At 42.6% G+C, this 20,396-nt stretch overlaps 2 protein-coding genes across 2 annotated transcripts in view; one reads left to right on the forward strand and one right to left on the reverse strand.

The window, feature by feature from the left end:
* The window catches only part of grk6 (G protein-coupled receptor kinase 6), a 49,463-nt gene extending 42,098 nt beyond the window's left edge, over positions 1 to 7,365 (reverse strand). Inside the window, exon 1 of the mRNA XM_082549724.1 lies at positions 7,078 to 7,365. Within this exon, the coding sequence (XP_082405850.1) occupies positions 7,078 to 7,129 (52 nt within the window). The 5' untranslated portion in view covers positions 7,130 to 7,365. The remainder of the gene's footprint in view (positions 1 to 7,077) is intronic.
* A 3,659-nt stretch (positions 7,366 to 11,024) lies between these two features.
* On the forward strand, positions 11,025 to 18,963 carry nop16 (NOP16 nucleolar protein homolog (yeast)). Its single transcript, XM_082549745.1, has 5 exons — positions 11,025 to 11,264; positions 12,406 to 12,514; positions 13,561 to 13,615; positions 15,100 to 15,206; positions 18,324 to 18,963. Exons 1-5 carry the CDS (start codon positions 11,158 to 11,160, stop codon positions 18,465 to 18,467), a joined length of 522 nt encoding a protein of 173 aa, XP_082405871.1. The 5' UTR covers positions 11,025 to 11,157; the 3' UTR covers positions 18,468 to 18,963.
* Positions 18,964 to 20,396: the final 1,433 nt, after the last annotated feature.

Raw genomic sequence — 20,396 nt, forward strand, 5'->3', positions numbered from 1 at the left:
TCAGCTGACCAATCAGCAGGCAGTGGAACACCTTAAACTCTGTATTTCCATTCATGAAGACGTCTGCTGATTTCAGGCCTTCACAATGACTTTGACTTGGTTCGGTGTTGGGTGGTGTTTTTCTGAACCATGGAAATAATTCTGTGATCATCCACTTTAGGTGTTGGTACGCTGGTCAGTGCATCCATGCTTTCAAAGAATGAACAAGATTGTTGATTTGACTGGTCTCTGAATCATTTCTAGATCTTTTATCAGTTTCCTGTCCGATTACTTTTAAGTCTCTGGAAATGGGACACCTTCTTTAAAAAAGACTGTAAGTTCTGATGTTGCAAAAACACTCTGCAACAAAGCTGAAGGTCTGCACGTCTTTGCATCTTGATTATCTGACCTAAAATCCACTGTGGTGGTGTATGCATTGTGTATAATTTGTGAAGCAAGGCACCACAACCAGGAAGCTCCTCTTTGCAATAAAATGTTAACATCGAAGGCCCCGGTAGGACCATCTCAGGACACTGTAGGTAGAGAATACAGACGCAGACTGACTGTGTCTTCTGCAGAGGCCACACACATTCTGATTTAATACAGATTTATCAAATCAGTTTATCAGCTAGGTCCAGAAATGCTTCTTTCAATGATGTTTTTCTGTATGTCAGGGCACCGGATTAAAATGCTGAACAGGTCATTACAACTTTGGTGGTTCAACCAACATGTAAACCGAGGCAAGTGCTTACATCGAGTGGACAGAAAACCGGCCTCAAACATGCCGATTCGCAGCTTTTTCAGCAAAGCAAACTAAAAGTTGTTTTTTATTTGTCTCTGCGACTTCGTTCCGCTTACATGTTTATTTTTAAAAGGCGTTATTTTAAGGTGTTTGTGCTTCGCTTTAAAGCTCACGATTTCCCAGATTTTAATTGCTGTAAACAGCAGTGAGAGAGGAAGTGACATCAGGGACCGAAATCACATAGCATAAGGTGAGAACTGGAACGCAAAAAAAGAGAGGAGGCGGTGACAATCAAGTCAGGTTCAGATGCGGCTTTTCATGGTACTTCCTGTGAGAAGGCCTGTTTCCTTTGTGCTGTGCATTCAGACTGTGGTTTCCTACATTAAAGGAGGATATTTGTGTCTATATACCAACTAACATTACTATACGTGTAATATGGCAGTATTAGAGTGTGCAGGGTTTTTACTGATGTGTTCGAGTCCCGGGCCAACACTCGTATATTTTAAGGCCGCCTCCTCTTACCCAAGATGACAGATTGTCAATGACATGCAGTCGGTCAATACGACCTGGCTACTTACAGCCTGAAGCAGAGGGAATCTCATAAAAGACAGAGCCTGGGAGTAAAGGCGGGGCTTGAAGGTTTTTAAAGCAAACTTTATTGGTGTTTTTGTCAGCTTTGATTAGTGAACCGCTTCAAGTGCTGACACCTGCTCCTGGATTAGAGACGTCATCATCAGTCTATGCTCTCTCAGTCTTCCTGAGAAATACATTAGCTGTGCCCGGCTGTACTACAGATAAACCATGAACCATAACATGTTCCGCTTTCTCAGAAACATTCCTGCCTTTTCACTATTGATAATGTCTTTACAATTAGATAATGGAAAAGTCTTCTCACTGCAGAAGAACCATTAAATGACAGAAGACTTCTTTTCTTCTTTAACTCTAGATGAACCCGACAATTTGTTTCATGTATTTGTGTTGTTTGTTTGTTTGTTTTACAGATTTGTTGCACTGATGAATTTCTCTGATTTACACCAGCAGCATTTCTTTGTAACGTCCTGCTGAAACTGCACTTGGGCTCTAACTCTTGGCTGTTTATTATCACTTTTACACACAGATGGTTCATTAAATGTTAACATTTTCAAGAAGATTTTTAGGTAATCGTCTTCCATCAGACTGGACTGACTTTAGCCCCTCTGTTCTTGGAGGACTTTGTTTGACTTGTTTCCTCAGAGTCTTTCATCCTTCTGTAGCAGGACGCTAATTCTTTATTTCAAACGTAAAACTTTACAACAGATTGTTAGTTGCAGCTGTGGCACAAACCATATCTTTCTCATCCATCTATAGTTAGCTGGTTTATAATTATTGATTAACAACATTATTGCCAGAGATCTTATAAGAGAGACTCGGGTGACAGAAACAATCCTGCACTCAAATCAACGGGAGTTTATTTGGTAGGAGGCAGAAGTTGACCATAAAGGTTTTTTTAAACCATATTTAGGGTTAAATTTAAACAACCTTTGGTGATTATAAACAATAACCACACAAACAAAGTCAAAAGATATTTCAGAAATGGTGAGAGTTGCTTTCATGAGGACTCTGTCCTGGCCGCAGCCTTCGTTAGTGCACCGTCAGCATTTCTGGAGCTTAACGGGCTCGTTGGTGCTGCTGGATTTTGCTTGTTTAGCAAGTCAACGAGTTAATAATAGTGGTTTGGAAATAAAATAAATGAAAAACTATTTTTAATGCTTTGAACAGAAAGCAAATTATCCACAACAGGACACTGTTACCAAGTACCAGCCATATCTACTGCCTCGAGTAATACCTCATGTATGCGACTGAGATCTGAGTAAGTTTACACTGACATGATATTGGGACTGATGATGCTGTCTTAGTGGACTTAGACGAAGAGTAGACAGAATGAACTTAAAGTCGGTTGGACGTTTACATCAGTTTATTGCCTCACCAGACTTTTTGATTGCGTGCAGCAGTTCAGTTTGGTCGTGCTGTTGCATACGCATGATGCCGTCTTTGTGCCCGTTTTATGTGCTTAATTGCATCATTCTCTGTGCAACATCCAGGATAACCTCCCAGATTTTGAAACCTAAACGGTGGCAGGTGTGACCACGTGCTAACAGGGTTTACTGCGGGGCTTTAGATGCCAAAGAAGCACCTAAGCTAAGTGTTAGCTTAATATTCGTTAGAGCATCTAAAACATGGACAGAAATCACACAGGAAGTTAAAGAACGTATTAAGCTAACATGGAAACACATCTAATCTAATACAGCTAACTAGATGGCTAACCGTGTAGTAACAGTGTAGCAGCTAATTACACCAATATCATAGTGAAAACTGAAAGTGGACTGGGGCGTGTATATTGTGTTTTACTGCACGTCTAAAATATGAAAAAATAATTCTATGTTTGGTTTTGACGTCGTGTAAAATCGCTCCTCAGCGCTGGCCTAAATCACCGATCGGCCCTGCAGCACAAAAGCAGACATCTGCAGGGCATGAGTGTCTCTGCACACAGGAAGTGACACAAAAGGTCACGACTGGAACTTTTGCACGGCAGAGAGCGTGTCATGTCGGCCTCTCTCCTCCGTTCGTGCTCCAGCGTTCACGTCGCGCTGCATGATTTTAGGTCACTGACACATTCAGTGTTTCTTAGCGTGCCATCATGAAGAAACCTGCAGCTCAGAGGCCTGAACCCCCTGACTCTTTGTTTGGAGTAATACTGAAGAGCCGTCACGCTGCACATGCCTTTCGGGGAACTTTTGAGACTCTTCACGAACCAATTCGATTTCCAAGGCACACTGAAATTAACTGGCACTAATTGCTTAACAGAAGTGAGGAAATGGGCTAAAATCACATCCTTGGGCAAAGCTGAAGACGGTATACAGTACAGCACTCTGAATAATCCAACTGCAGAGTAAAACAGGTCAACTACAGATGAAACTCCCAAAAATGCTTCCTTCTGAAATTTCCATAACACACCTGAAGGACACAAAGATGTTGAAAATCAAGGTGCTGCCCCTCTAAAAGGTTTACGGATGCAAAAACAGAGCTGCTGATGAGCTGAGTTTATCATCGTCTGGCTGAATACCTCCTCTGCACCGAAGTTATATGCTCTTTGAAAACCTGCATTTAGATTACAGGATTACCTTTAGGACTCATGTGCAGTTACAAAGAAAGTACACAAACACGAATTAATCAGGTTCTTTGTAGGTTGTAAAATTAGGTCAACACAACCTGTAATAAAATACAAAATCTAACATATGTATCATCACACTTTGTAACAAAACCAAAGCAAAATGTAGAAACAGTGTGGGCAAAACGAAGTGCACCCCATGCATCCGTAGAGACTTAGAGGTTAAGTATCAGCCAGATGCTGATAATCAAATGCAGTTAATTCATTTATCATCGGAAAGCATGACCACCTCTATTGACTCATTCAGGTGTGTGATAACACAATTCAATTATATTTTATTTTTATAGCACAAATCACAACAACTGTCACCTCAAGGTGCTTCGTATTTTGAGGTAAAGACCTTTCAATGATCCCCAACAATCAGACGACCCCTGTGAGCAAGCGCTTGGTGACAGTGGCAAGGAAAAACTCCATTTCAACAGGAAGAAACCTCCAGCAGAAGCATACTACAATCTTCTCAGGAGTGAACAGCAAAGACGTCCAAACGTCTGGGAAACTGCAGAAAAGCCTCAGACTCTACGGACCTCAGTCAGCTTATTAAAGGTTAAAGTTCATGTCAGCACACTTAGATAAAGACTGCACAAGTACATCCTTTTTGGAAAGGTTTCCAGGAAAAAGGTCTCTCTAGAAACGACATGGCTGCACGGCTTAGGTTTGCAAATCTCAACAAACTACAAGACCTCTAGAACAATGTCTTTTGGACAGACAGAGTGGAAATGCACAGCGCCACCTCTGGAGAAAACCAAACACAGCAGATCAGCAAGAACACCTCATACCAACTTTCAGCATGTTGGTGGATGGATGATGATTTGGGCACCTGGCAGCCGTTGAGTCGACCATGAACTCGTCTGTGTACCAAGACTCAAACGTGAGGCCATCTGTCTGACAGCTAACGCTTGAACTAAACTGGGTCGTGCAACAGGGCAACGATCCGAAGCAGCAAACAGAACGACTGAAAAAGAAAGGATTCAGGGTCCTCGCCACGCCTGAAATGCTGCGGTTGGACATTCACAGAGTTGTGCATAAACAAGTGCCCACAAACCTCAATGAGCTGAAGCAACATTGTAAAGAAGAGTGAATGAAAAATCCTCCACAACCATATCAGAGATGAATAAAGTCAGTTTAAATTACTCCTGCTAAACAGTCACTGTTTGTCACACAGTGGTTTAGTTTGAGTAAAGACCCGCTGTGATATGTCGGTGTTGTTCACTGCATTATCACAGTTTATTGACTGTATTTATCGCTCCACTAACACTATGTAACAAACAGAAGAGTACAGCGACACTTACATTGAGAGGAAACAACTTTATGAAGTGACTGATGCGTTTCGGCTCGTGGCGTTCCTCGGGGTCATTCGGCCAAGCTGAAACACGTTGGTCACTTCCTGAAGTTGTTCCCTATTAATGTAAGTGTCGCTGGACTCTTCATTGGTGCACATGACATGAATATTTTTCCAATTTTAAAAGCAGGGATCATCGTTGTTAGAGCGAATCACTTCACTCAGCTTTTACATCAATTTGTGTTATTTTAAATACACTACTGATCCAAAACACCTCATAAATTATTATTTAAAACTACATGCAGATATTTAGAGGAAAAAAATCCCAGTTTGAGTTAAAGAAAGTGAAAAGTTGTCCAACACATGCTGAAGAATAACACTGCCAGCCCTTGTTTCGATGAATGAGTGCCCTGTTTACTGAAACACGTCTTAAATTAAATTAAACAAATTATTCATTCATCCCCAAACAAAAGGCCGGGGAATTATCCCGATATCAGATGACTCTCACATCCAAAACCAGGCAAACCCCAGTGAGGTCAGAAGAGTCACGGCTGCATGTGTGATGACTCAGTGGGGACAGTGCTATATGAGGAAAACTGAGAACGATCATTAAACAGCAATTATGTGTTACATATTAAGCAACGAGAAAAGGTGCAAACTGGTGCAGAAAATTCTGCAGATCGCAGGAAATTAAAAGCGCCGGGCTCACACTTTGTGTTGAACTGAAACTCAAGAGTTTAGATAAGTCTCAGCTCCAGAGAGGTCAGAGTCAAGGCCTGACGGGCCCAGAGATACGGTGCCTTTCTCAAGGGCGCTTCGGCTGGATGCCAGCACAGAGCCTCAGGTCCTGGTTATGTATGAGCACAGCTGATAAACTCATGAAACATCTTCTCAGGTGCCTGTGCACACGGCATTAGGATCATGTCGGCTGTGAGCCACTCAAACCTTTGTCTCCTGTTTACTGGAACAATAACAAAGGCCTTTGATCGCAGGAGGGCCGTTTATGTTGCATTAGGTATTCAAAAGTGTTAAGAGTTATTGGACAAACTGTGCCAGTAGAGTGTCCTACGAGCCAACCTTCTCACCTGGACCCTTACCCACAGATATCACAGCTTCCTGGTTGTAGCTGATTAATGAGGGCCGTTTTAATGATGATGATCTTTGGCAGGAACAGTAAAATCAATTGTGTGCACAAAGCCGTGCACAGCACAGCTGCTCTGCCACAACATCCTGTTTCGCAAACTACAGGACGATGCTGCAAGATCAGCAAGGGAAACCCGATGTATTGCTGCAGCCACAGTTCACGGTTACAACCCTTTCCGGACAACCTTTTTAGGTACACTATCAAAGCCACGCCAAAAATAATTTTAAACATTTGCTACTTGTAACGTTTTCCCAGGCTTTAGGTCATACTCTTTGATGCAGCGTATACTGGCATATAGTAAACATTCATACATGCCCTGTGTAGGTAGCATAACACAGTTATTGACTTTACAATGTAGTCGGCACAATGAACAAGGAAGACAGAGATTTCACGGTAATTAAGAGATTTGTTTAAACATATTCCACGCCGAAGTGGACACTGTTTGTTAAATTCTTGAATAAAGTCCTCATTAAGTTGACATTCAGCGTAGGACCACGGATATGAAACAAAGCTTTATACCGCTCGAATTATAAACGGAGTTCGGTTGGTCGTTTCTATCTACTCGTACGAACTGTATTTACGGTAACACCCTGCGCGCATAATCAGAAGATTTGTCAGGAAGTGCAGGAACAGTTCGTGCCGCCTGAGTCCGGGGCATCCCTCCGGTGCTGTGACTGTAACACACCGGTGGAGAGGAGCTGTCACACCGCCTTCCCCATCCTTACCTTCCCGTGCTTTGAGCAGCACAGTGTTGGCCACGATGTTCTCGAGCTCCATGTTAATGCTGTGCGGGCTTACAGCAGCGGCAGCACACCGAGCTCCAGGTCCCCCCCGGCGGCTTCAATCACAGTTATCCTCTGCCAAGCACCGTCCACCGCCACCACCTCCTCCCACCGCCCAGCCAAGGAGGAAAAACTCCGTTCTGCTTTCGCGCAGACCCGTCCGGTGACAGTCCGCGCCCCTCCTCTCCTCTTTCTCCTCCTGTTACTCCTCCTCCTCGCTCCATCACTCCGCCCTGAAGCTGCTGTCAGAGAGGAGGAAATAAAGCAGACTTCTCACTCTGTTACAAAGGCGCGTTTAAGGAAATAAGCATCATAATATCAAAGGCAGATAGCTCACTCTGCTCATATCTAATGCTTCGGTTTTGAGCCCCGAAGTGTGTGTTAGTTAAAGAAGCAATTTAAAGGTATTAGAACATGCTAGCAACCATACCATTAGAGTTTGAGTTATATTACAACAAACTTTACTTAAACATCAATTTAAAAAAGACCGAGTGGCATAATTTATAATGGACGCTTTACCAGAGACGGAACTGGTCTCTGATAGCGCTTTGTGACTTTAAGCTAACCGTTTAACCATTTAATCATTTAGTACTGTTAGCTAAGCATTTAATTACCTTTGGTTCACCGTTCAGTACTTTTAGCCATTTATAACAGGTTATTACTTTTAATTCATTTGGTTAACTGTCTTTTATTTTTAGTTAACAGTGTATTACCTTTAGCTGACCGTGTAATCTGTTATTTTTAGCTGTTTCGTTCCTTTCTTTACATTAGCATTTTATTAATTTTTTGCTACCTGTGTTATTTATTATTTTTAGTTAGCTGTTTATTACATTTAGCTAACTGTTTCATTTGTTACTTTACATTAATAGTTTATTACTTTTTTACTACCTGTTGTATTTATTATATTTAGCTAAGTCTTTATTACATTTATCTAAATAATAACTGCAGCTCCATGAACACGCACAGCTGTGGCTCCAGCTGCCTCTGTAGTTCTGCAAACTTTGACCCCCACAGAGTTGAGCCTTTCAGTTCAATCAGCTTACCTAAATCAATTTAAGATTTAGGTAAGTTTAACACAATTTAACTGCAAACATTTGTGCAAATCCTATTGAAAATAACTAAAATTACTTTTTTCTTTTTTCTACTTTTACTTATTAAACCCATTCAGTTCAGTTTGGACTCGTTTCTTAGAATCAGAAGAGCCTCCAGGAGCTCCAGCTTACAATGTATGAATTGAAATTCCACCGCTGTGGGAAATTTAAACTTTCATAAGTCATCTGAACTTTTATTGTTTCCTGTAATATTGAAGACAGTGTGTGTTTGTGTGAACTGTACAGGAAATATGTGTCTACTACTGTAACTGCTAGTAGATCTACTGCTTGTGGTACTATTTGCATATATTTATTGATGTTTCTTTGTTATCATATGTCATTTAGCTATTTGTGAATTTAAGTGGTAATATTGTGCAGGTAAACTTGCTTTATTAATATGTAAAGTTTATTGATATAGTGCTTTTTAAGATGAGGACATGTCAAAAAGTGCTTTAGAAACGTATTAAAAATGGTGAGATAATCACCTGAATCCAGTAGAACAATACAAAACACCCAAGCGACTGGTATTTAAAGAGACTGTAGGCTGCTCCTCAGGTTTGGCACTAAAGTCTGATATATATTAGATTTCAGGAGGATTGTGTCAGTATTTCTACTTTGGTGTTTCTCACAAAGAAAACTATGAGAAGAAACTCAGATCATCAGCAGGGTTTTAACCTTTAAGCAAACAGGCAGGAGGGTTTAAGTGCAGAATTTATTTATATCTGATCAATAATGAATAATGACGACTCTGAGGATGTCTGGATTTCAGCGCTGTGAGTCTCTGAGCAGGTGTGGAGTAGGTTAGATCACACTGACCTCTGGATGTTTCAGTCATCAGCTGCAGGTTCTCAGCTCTGACTCAGCAGCTCAGAAAAACATGATGTCAAGCATCTCATTTAAAAATAAAGATCCCCTCAAATCACCACAGAAAAATGACGTAGAAAACACCGGGCTTGTTTTTAGATGCTATTACAGGTTTGTTACATGGTGGTGTAATGAACGATACTGCTCGTGTTTAAAGATCAGTTTGTGTTGGATAATTGTTTTGTCAAGTGAAAAACAGGATTTTGACTTTTAGCAGTGGATAAAAAAGCTGGAAGTTGTAATTCTGATTTATAATCAAAGTATTCATGAATGAATTATTCATGGCATGTTCACAGTCACATACATGACATGGATGAAAATTATAGATTGATCGACGTGTAAACCAATTTAATGCTGAAGCCTTTGATATATTCATGACGTATATTGTTGTTGGGTAGCTTGCTAATGCAATTTATCTGCAAGATAAGATAAAGGTTTCAAATAAATGATGCATTATTTGCATCCAACATACAGGAGAGTAGAAGAAAACAGCATAACATGGGAATATGTTACAATGTTACAGTGAGTGAATGGTTGTACCTTCTTTCTGCTCTCATCCACTGTACTTTTTTTTTTTTTTTTTTGCCTGTCCCGTTTGGCTCTTTTGCCATCAGAATTGTTGTCTAAAGGCAAAGAAAGATGCCCAACGGATTTACTTTACCAAATTGACCATCCCAGCCTTGCCGTAATGGTCCATTTGATTCACCTTTTATTGTTTCTTTTATTTTCACTTACTGAATACGGGACAGACTTGACTGGGGGGAAGAAGGGGAGAAAGAAAGAGGGAAAGAGAAACAGCTGAGAAGAGGGACGGGGGAGAAGGGCAAAAACCAAAAACCAACAGAATGAGCAGAGAAAAAAAAAAGAAGAAAAAAAATGCATATATCAATCACCTGGGTCACCTGCTGAGAAAGAAAAAAGAAAGCAAGCAGAAGAGAACAAGAGTAATAGAATAAACAACATCACAATGATATATGGGAATATGACAGTAAATACTAAATATTAAACATTATTGTGCAGCACATAAGATCAACAGAACACAGTGTGCTTTGAGGTAGGAGCCAAAAAGGGTGTAGTTTGTGGGTGTGATCACCCGTGTGTACACCTGTGAGCATGGACGCGCTTGTTTTTTGTTTTTTAAAAGGTTCCTTCATGTAATAATCTGCTAGAGGGTGTGGGGGGGCCACAGCCCCGTCCTCCAGGGCGTGAAGCAGGTGTGGAGGAGATCAAAACTCCAGACATCCAGAGGCCCCCAGAACACAAGAGACCAAGGAAGACCAACAGAGGGGCAGCCGCGCCACTGTCCCAGAAAGAGCTGAGGAGAGTCCCAGATGAGGGCTCACTCAGCAGCCGCGGAGCAGAAGCCAGGGGGGGTTGCAGTGACGCGCCCGTGAGCTCCGCCGGCAGCCAGCCGTGCCTGAGTGACCGAGCCCCAGGCCGAGAGGCCGGGGGCACCCCACCTCCGAAGTGGCCCGAGCAAGCCCCAGGCTCCAGGCCCCGATAAGCGGCCGCCAAGGAGTGAGCCGGTGTGTACCTGTACCACTGTACCACTGTAAGATTAACAATACTCTGATCCAGCGGCTTGTTGGGATGGGAGACCCACATGTCCCCTTCTGGACTCACCTCTGTTAATATCTTAGCAATTTGGCATAACATACAGTAAACTTAAAACTTTCTATTTTTTAAGTTTTTCCCGCAAAATTATTTGAATTATTTGATTTATAAAATAATTGCTTTAAGCAGAGAAAATAATTTATTCGTTTATATTTTTATTTTTTATGTCACATTATTTTGTAAATATTAAAATGTGTTTATTTTCTCCTGTACTATATTCTTTTTTATTTTATTTTGTTTTGTTTTTGCAGGTGGACTCTGTACATTCTGAAAAAAATGAGAAAAGAAAAGCGGTTGGGTTGGAGGGGTGTGGCCTAGTCGTCACATGACCTGCACAAACCAAACACGTGCTTCCTGTTGCTGCCCGCACGTTGGCTGTTCCTTTCTGATTTTTTGAGCCACAGTAAGAGCAATACAAAGTTTGCGGCTCTGAAAACGGAGGAAAATCTCTAAAATGCCGCGAGCCAAGCAGTCAGCCCGGAGGAAGAAGTTTGACTACAACCGGAACCGGAAGAACGTGAAGACGAAGAACAAGAAGAAGTCGAACCCGAGGATCGAGCAGTGAGTGTTAGCATGTGTGCTAATATTAGTAGGAATGATGCAAAAACACGTTGTTAAAGCTGCAGCCAAAACATATCAGTGCCCCGAGAAAGTTGATTGTTGGTCCCATTTGTTCCATTTGGATAAAGTCTTCATAAAAGAGAGTATTTTATACTTTTAACACAAGTATCTGAGTGTGAACTGAATATTTGTCATGAAATCAGCTGTTTGATGTTAGAGGATGAATGTACAGAGGCCCACTAAAACCTCACCTGCTGTTTTTAATGCAGTTGTTTGAGTGATACACAGACGGAGGATGGAAATGATCATTAGTGACGGTGACAGGCACTAAAATGTCCTCTTTTATGTGAACCAACAACTGAAATGTTGCAGCAGATGTGCAGGGTGTCTTTAAAAATGCTGAGAAAACTGGACAAGTCATGTCCTTAAGAAATGGAAGGAAAATAAATCCCGCAAAGACCTGACACAGGGCCTGAGAGATGGATCTGCGGTTTACTGGCTGTCAGGAAGTCATTGTTAACGGAGGGAAACAGGAAGATTGGGCTGAGGTTTGCCAATTATCCAAACACTGGACTGAAAATCAGTGGCAGCAGATCTGATGGAGGGATTATTCCCCATCATCACTCCATCAGAGGAGCCTCTGTGATGGTTTGGAGCTGCATTTCAGCCAGTGGAGCTGGGTATCTTGGCAACACCGTTAAAAAGTACCATTAGATTTTGATCCACCACACAAATCATCTGGAAAGCATCTGATTGGCAACGGTTGCATTTGTCAGCATGACAGTGATCTCAGTGTCGGTGCAGTAAAAGCATATCTGGATAGAACAGCATCAGTCATGGATCGGCCTCCCCGAGCCAAGACCTCGACGTTATTGAAGCACTGTGGGGTCATGAAAGTGAAAGGAACAAAAGAAGAGCTTTGAATGTCCTCAGAAAGCTTGGCGAAGTATTCCTGAAGACCTCTTAAAGAAAATACAGGCTGTGTTGGAGGACTAAGGGTTTCATTTATTAGTAATAAATCTGGTGAATAACTGTTCCTGTGCATTAAAGACTCGATTCTACAGACAAAGTTGTGCTCTTGGTCACGTGTTAGGCTGCAGTAGATGAGCTGTTCTCATGTCTAACATGTTGTCGTTGTCAGATCTCAGATTCGAAATGCGTGGGACGACAACAAGTCCGTCGCCAGGAACCTGCAGGAGATGGGTCTGGCTTTTGATCCTAACCGCTCTCTGCCCATAAAACAGCAGAAGGTAAGAGACTGCGCACAGTTTAGGTCTCGGATCTCTTTAGCTGCGCTTAATTTGCTCTAAAAACATGTTTTAGATGCAAAGTCAGTTTCGAAACATAAATATGAATTTATTCATAAATTCTGGTTGTGAATGTTTATATTTTATTCAGGTCTTCTATCCAATCTTTCTAATCATCTGTCATTCAGTTTTGGTGAGCCTGTGTGAATTAGCCTCAGGTCTTAGCTGACAGGACTGGCACCGGCGTGGTCTTCTGCCGCTGTAGCACATCTGCTTCAAGCAGTATGCACCCAGAGATGTTCCTCCGCCTACCTTGGCTGTAATGAGTGGTTTTTGGCTCATTAGATATTTGTGTTAACGAGCAGCTGAGGTGGTGTACCTAATGAAGTGGTCTGTGAGTGTAGAGCTAAAGATGAAAGTGATTAAATCAGTCATATTTATAGCAACTGCAAACACCTGAAATGAAGGAATGACCTCAAGTTTTTGCTATAAATTCTGTTAATGTTAAAAACAACCAGCACATTAAACTTGCAGCATGTTTGTGTTGACCTCCTGCAAATGTTAGTTTGAGCCTGAAGGGGGCGACAGAGTGTTAATTATGAAGTCTGCACTCAGCCTGAGATGTTTGATTGCTCCAGGTTTCAGACAGAAACAGAGATGCTACCTCCTGAATTTATCCCGGCTGATGTTTTACAGCTGCTCGTGTTTTTAATTAATCACCGCTGCCGTTTCAACCCGGGGCTAAACCGAGTGAATGCCGGCCTGCGGGCTGCACTTTGTTTTCCAGCAGCCTTCAGACATTCAGACGTTTTCATTTTGTTCTCCTGTGACGGCGACTAAATGATGAATTCGTGTCTTCCCCCCGGGCTCGGCGGCGAGGACACTTAAACGGTTTTGTCTCCCGAAACGTCGTCGCAGATGAGATAAAGCACATTTCACAGCTGTCATCGCGTCGCATTACGGTGGAAGACGGATGATTATGTTTATTAACCCAGAGTCCAAACAGGCTGCCTGATGACCTTCATTGTGTTTTTCTTCCACGTGTGCAGCTCCCCCGGGAAGACAAGAAGCCTGCTGTCGTCACCAAACCCTTCATCGTACAGCGTGAGTGTCTCCTCCTCATGTACATGAATGTCTGCTTCACTTCATCCTGCAGGTGACAGGAAACGCTAAACTAAACCCCACCTGCTCATTTATTCTTCTTTTATCTGGAGCCAGGAGCTGTGTGTCCATGATGTCAGCATGTTTTTCTGTCACACTTCTATGATTTAGGGATGATTTCTAGTTCATTGGCTCCGATCAACGTGAGAATAAGATGTGATCTTATAAAGACAATAAGTCGATGGAGAAGCAGTAAGTTTACAGGGCGATGCCAAGGTTGATAAATGACAATAAGAGAACAACAGAAAGGTCGGTGACCTCAGCAGAGGCATCCCGGCCTGCTCACTCAGATGTGGAGGGTTATTGTCCCGACTCTGGACTCCGTCTGAGGGTCTGATGTCTCCACCCTGAGTCTGAGTCTATTCACCTTTCTGAGGTGCAGGTGAGGGCAGGAACGTAGATCGGCGCTCGTCTCCGTCACTAACGTAGCCCAACAGAGGCCACTGAGCCGGCCGCTGCACAGAGCCCGAGGAGGGTTTGTTGTGGTCAGAGTTGGCTGGATGCTGGTCACCACGGCTCGTTTAAAGCCTGCTCGTGGATGCCAACCAGGCTGTGCTTCTAGGATTTAGCAAATATTCCCAAACACTTCATCCGTACACCGGTCTGTCCGGTTCAGCTCGTGAGCTCGACCACGAGGCAGCCAGAGTGGGTAGCAAATCTGTAAAATTACAGAAAAAGTTCTGTTAGCTCGTCGTCCAGATTGGGGGATTTTTCCATAATAGTGAAAAAAAACAACTTTACTGCCATTTAATCGTTTATCTAGTTTTTATTCCTTCAGTATGAGCGGCTGTGGAGAGGTCTTTATCAACGGGACAACTGTACAGTTCATGAAAAACAGTTAAACGTCGAGAGTTTGTCCAGTGGGCCGGATCCTGGCCCACGGGCCTTATGTTGGACCCCTCTGATATAGGGGGTCTTCTGATTGTTGGCATTTCTCAGTAGCGTTGTGGTCGTCACCTTACAATATAAAGCACATGGTTAACAATGTGACTTGTAGTGTGAAGCACTTTGAGCGGACAGACACTTTGGAAATACACGAGCATGGTGAGTTGACCGTTACCGTGGCGCTGGGGTGGGGGCGGAGTCAGGATAAATCGTCCTCGGCTGCTGCTGCTTAATGACATGTCAGTGTTTTTAATGACGGCTTCTTCACTTCACTTCCAAAAGTCTTTTCACGTTGCGCGCTCTGTGAATGCAGCCTAACTAAACCAATTAAAATGAAGCCGTGTTTCACTTCTGTGTGTTTGTTGTGATGTTATAGAAGCAGCAGCTGCAGATTCACCGTTTTTATTTCCAACCTGTGGCAAGGTCGCAGCTCAGAAACGCTCGTCTGCGTCGGCAACCTTATTTCAGTTTGCATATTTACCTTCTTCCTGTTAAACCTGAGAAGAGTGTTTTTGTTCTTCTTCTTTGGTTTGTGTGAGCAGAGCTGGAGGCAGAGGCCAGCCTCCCCGGCAAAGACACCAAGACGTTATCGACCGACCTGATCGAATACGTTCAGTACATGATCCGAGAGCACAACCAGGACTACAAGGTAAGAACGACCAAGCTTGGACCACAGTGACTTTCATCTGGATTTAACAGTAAATTACAGCTCCTTCATTTTACGGCCAATTTCCTGAGTTATTCATGAAAGTTTCACAAAAATAAGCAGGTACTGACAGTAAAAGGTCAGAAACCCCCAAGTGACCGTTACTCATGTGCGTCACCCATGGTCTCTGCAAGAGGCATCCCATATCTGCACCTGTAACAGCCTCGAAGCACGTCAGGGCCTGCTTTATCTTATTTAAGGGGGAGATAGGCCGGAGCATGTGTCATCTTTGTGTTTCATGAGCCTGTAACTCAGAAAATAATCACGTTGTGAGGATAAATATTAAATATACTGCAGTTATTGCACAGAAAAATCATCTGATTCTGAGGGGGTCGGATCAGAGGCATTGATTGTTGTAGTTTTTTATACTTGGAATAACCCTGAAGTGACTTGGATAAACAGAGCAGTGTGTGGCAGAGGTTTAAACCGAGTTTTTATTAGAAAAATGACTCATTAAAATGAATTTTCAACAGTTGCTTTAGATGAGACTGAGTCACCGCCGGGAGCGCTGCCAAGCCAGAGTCAGTCAATAAGAGGGGATATTGTGAGAGTGTGGATTTTTCTCTGTACAATGAAACGTCCTTCACAGAGAAATTTTCCACCCTCGACTTTTTGAGCCGAATGTGTCAGCTGGAGCTTCGCACTGAGAACGTGTCGGCAGATTCAAGGGTTTTATTGCAGTTCAGACCCGGGTGTATACTTCTGCTCGCATCAAAGTGATGCTTTTTTTATTTTACAAATCAAAACACAGAAGAACATTCAGACCGAGGTCAACCATCGAATTACCAGCAGATGGAATAACTGCTTGAACTGTAGCAGTACTTCATCAGTCAGAGCGATGTGATCAGCTGGCTCTCCGGCGACTCACTCGTCCCACTGATCCCATCAGACTCCGCCATCTTGGATTGTAGCTGTAGGTGCTGACAGCCGTCACTAGCTGTGTTCCAGCTGTGAGTCGGCTGAATGACATCGAGGATCATCTCAACAGCAGGTTGAAGGGAAGGCTGAGGCCTCTCTGGCTAGGAACGACTGAACTTTCAAAATAAAATGTAATGGAAACTTTTTTTAATAAACTTTAAAATCAGGTGCTGAATATACTTGGTGGTTATTACACCTGATCACCGCCCAGGTATAATTAATATGTAGGAAACACTCATTGCCCCTAACACCGCTCATGCTGGAGGTTTCTTCCCGGTGTCATCAAGCGCTACATCATTAGGTGGTTGTTGGATTGTTGGGGTTTTCTCTGTATTACTGTAGGTCAGGGGTCAGCAAGCTTTAACACCCAAAGAGCCATTTGGACCCGGGTTCAACGTCAAAGAAAACGCTGGGAGCCGCAAATACTTTTTGACATCTAGAATGAAGATAACACTGTATATTGTTTTTTACCTTTATGCTTTGTGTGAACAACTAAGGTGTGCTGCTTATGAAATCCATGAAGTGCTACAGAGAAAATTACATTTTATTTATGTAATGAACACATTTGAACTCTTAAAGAAATATAACAAAAGGAAAGCTGAACGAAAATGATCCAGCAAACAAAAACTGTTGTGCTGCCACCCTCATATCGCCTTTTGGAGCCTTCACCTGACTTTTAAAAAATAATTGGAAAAAAAGCACTATGCTGCTAAAAAATGAAAAATAGATCTTTGCAGAATTCTGCATAAATATGTATTTTACCTGGTTAATGTGTGTGGCGGGGCGTGGTCTGCAGCGCCGCTACAGGGGAGGCGGACGCACCTGAGCGGCACCCGCAATCACGCCTCGCCGCCTTAACGTCTGTGCTGTTGTGTGTCGGGCTGTGAGCTGCAAAGCTACAGCCGGCTGTGTGCGTACAGCAACCGTGTGTGAAAAGTGGTCAATAAAGAGATGTTGAAAAGCGAGTTCATGCAAACATCGTCGGGTCTGCTGTGATATGTTTACAACGGGACTTCTGCTCCTGAACCTCTGCGCACAGCGTCTGCAGATCAGGGCTGTAAGCTGTCGTCTGTGAGGCGTGAGCGTGTTTGTCTTTAACATAGTTCGCGGTGGAGAACAGCTGCCGACATAATGTGGATCCGAAGATCCATAACTGGCCTACCTGGAGTTGAAAGTCTCGATAAATGCACGGCGTTTCGGCGGGTACACCGGCTTCTGCGAGTGTGACGCTTATTTTGAGTGATGAAAAAATAATAGAATATAATTTTCTTTTTATATTTCAATATCACAATAATCTTCCAGTTTAGAACTACAAGTTAAAAAAGAACTGACATAAATAAAATGCACTTCAGTTAAATACTTAAAAAAACTAATTTATTTTCCCAAACCACGCGGAGCCGCACTATAAGGACTGAGGAGCCGCAGGTTGCCGACCCTGCTGTAGGGTCTTTGGCTTACAGTATGAACCACGTTGAGAGGAATTTTGTTGGGATTATGTGTAAACAAAATTGAAAAAGAAAAGTCCTGGTGCAGAACAGCAGTCATCTCCCGGCTCTTTGTATAATAATATTTCATACAAGGCGTTCATCACAGATTCTCATTAGGAGGGACTTTTGGCTGCCTCTCCAGTGAGTCATTCATCCAAAGACTGACTCCAGCTCCACCTTCCTGGGCGCAGTCGGGCTGCACATGAACCAGTCCTCCACTGGTTGCAGATCTTTTTAGGGAGATCCTTTAATTTTCCGCAGAAGAAAGACTTCAGTTGACAGCTGTAGTCGAGTGGATGGGGGAGCTGGAGTCGGTCCAAAGGATGAGAGACTCACTGGAAAGGAAGCTGAAAAATGTTGAAAACAACTTGGACAGCAAGTTAGCTGGTGTCTGAAAGCACAAGCTGGTTAGCTGAACAAGAAGGTTATCTTACAGGCGATCATGGAGGAATAAAAATTAAAGATCAGCACGTAGCAGGTGGGAAATGCTGAGAGTTAAACTGACCACTTGTTTTCTAATACAGCATGGATCCATTATTTAAACTAAGACCCATCAGTCAGTGGAAAACAAGAGCAAGATGCTGACAGTAAAAATGTTAATGTTCACAGAGGAAGGCTCTCTCACGCTGCTGTCCCTTCCTTCCCCGCTCTGCAGGCGATGGCCAGAGACGAGAAGAACTACTACCAGGACACGCCCAAACAGATCAAGAGGAAAATCAGCGAGTATAAACGCTGCCACCCGCAGCACTACGAGGCCTTCGTCAGCTCGCTCGCAGCTCCAGAGCCGATGGTCCAGTAGAAGATCTGCTGTGGGTCTGAGGAAGTGGACTGTGGACATTCAGACTGAGGTCAAGTGTTTGGACGGAGAGTAAAATACCGGAGCTGTCGGCGAGTGCCGAGGAAACACGTCCATGTTCTGGGACGTTTCTCTCTCCTGTTGTATTTTTAATTGAGTCATTTTGTTTCAGGATTTATTCGTTCCTTCTTGTGAAAGTCAAACATGACTGAAATGAGATTTTTAATCATTTAAACCCCTTGAAACTCGTCCAGCAGGTGTGGGTTTTTTCCCTCTCTGGGATAAAAGCATTTCAGTTTCCTCCATAATCCTCATAAACCACAGGAGGACCCGAACATCCAAGTAAAATCATGAAAAATGGATCTATTTTTATTGGTGTGTTAATTGATTTCTGTTTTTATTCCCAAGCAAACCAAAGTCCGAAACCACGAGACAAGAATGATCTGTGCAGAGATCGAATATCAAGTGAGGTGCTAAAATAAAGAAGTTGGTGAATGTTTTTACTGATAAATAGCAAATATGTGAGCGTTTTTTGAGCCAGAAATAAAAGTCGGGATGATTGTTGGGACGCTCAAAGAGTTTCTGGATGTGACCAGAAGCGACAGATCAAAATATTTTTGCTGATTTGGAGGAGAGCTCTACAAAAATGTTAACGCCGTGTGAAAGCGTGACCCAGATCTTGCTTTTGGCGTGGCTCTAAAGACCTAAAATTACATTGCACAGCTCTGTTTTAAGCAATTCTTCTTTAAGTGATGGGAACCAGAGGTGTGGACTCGAGTCACATGACTTGGACTCGAGTCAGACTCGAGTCATTAATTTTATGACTTTAGACTTGACTTGAAAAAATGTTCTAAGACTTGTGACTTGACTTGGACTTTTACACCAATGACTTGGGACTTGAATTGGACTTGAACCGGTTTACTTGAAAAGACTTGATATTTTACCCCAAATATAAAATTTAACATGCATATTATATAGAGATTGAAAATGTGACGTCATTCACGGGTAGAACCGCAAAGGATTCTGGGAACTCGTGGCAAGCGGTACTAGCGCACGCAGGCTTTCAATTAAAATCAGTCACACAGCGATAAAAATGTCAAGAAGCCGTTGTATTATTAACTGCAATAGCCGGTCGCATGACAGCCACTGGAAGCCGACGGGTAAAGAGATCGGTTGTTATCGGATTACGTCGTTGAAGAGAAATTGTTCGAGCCATGTTTCCGAAGTAACAAAGAGGCGACGGATGGCCTGGATTGCAGCCATTCAAAGGTCAAATATAACGTCCCAGAACCCTCCAGCTCACAGGTTAGTCTGCTCCAAGCATTTACACGAAGGTCAGTGTTTTTTAGTAGTTAATGCGTCATTTTCATAACATAACTGGTGATATAGGTTACAAGCAAGTCTGGCGCTGAACAGAAATTGTCGCGCTATGCTCCTTTGTTTATTGTGCATAAATAGTAAATTGTCCTGACACAATATTGCGTTTCGCTTCTGTTATTATGGTACATTGACAAAAACATATACTTTTATTCACAGGATAAAACAGGTTTTTTGTATCACGATTACAGCATACATATTATTGTCACTGCTACATTTCTGTGACGCTACCAGAAATTATTTCCACTACTAATTAATTACCGTTGAGCTCAAAGGTTATATTAATAAACGGTTAAGGAATGTGTATTTATGACGACGATTTGTGAGACTGGTAAACTTATGATACGTACGATGGTCTTTCGTTCTACACGGTGCATTTCAAGGTCCTGTACCCATCCGTCGGTAAACTGTACCTGGGCTTGTTGCAGTGACCTGAAGTTACTAAACTTCATGAGTGTATGCACTCACTCCAAGAACCGTATGATTATAAATATGCATATAAATATGCTACGATGAGATAGCTGACTTCATCTAACTAGCAAATGTTTTCCAGGC

The sequence above is a fragment of the Aulonocara stuartgranti genome, assembly GCF_965226115.1.
Source record: "Aulonocara stuartgranti genome assembly, chromosome: 10".
Lineage (NCBI taxonomy): Eukaryota > Metazoa > Chordata > Actinopteri > Cichliformes > Cichlidae > Aulonocara > Aulonocara stuartgranti.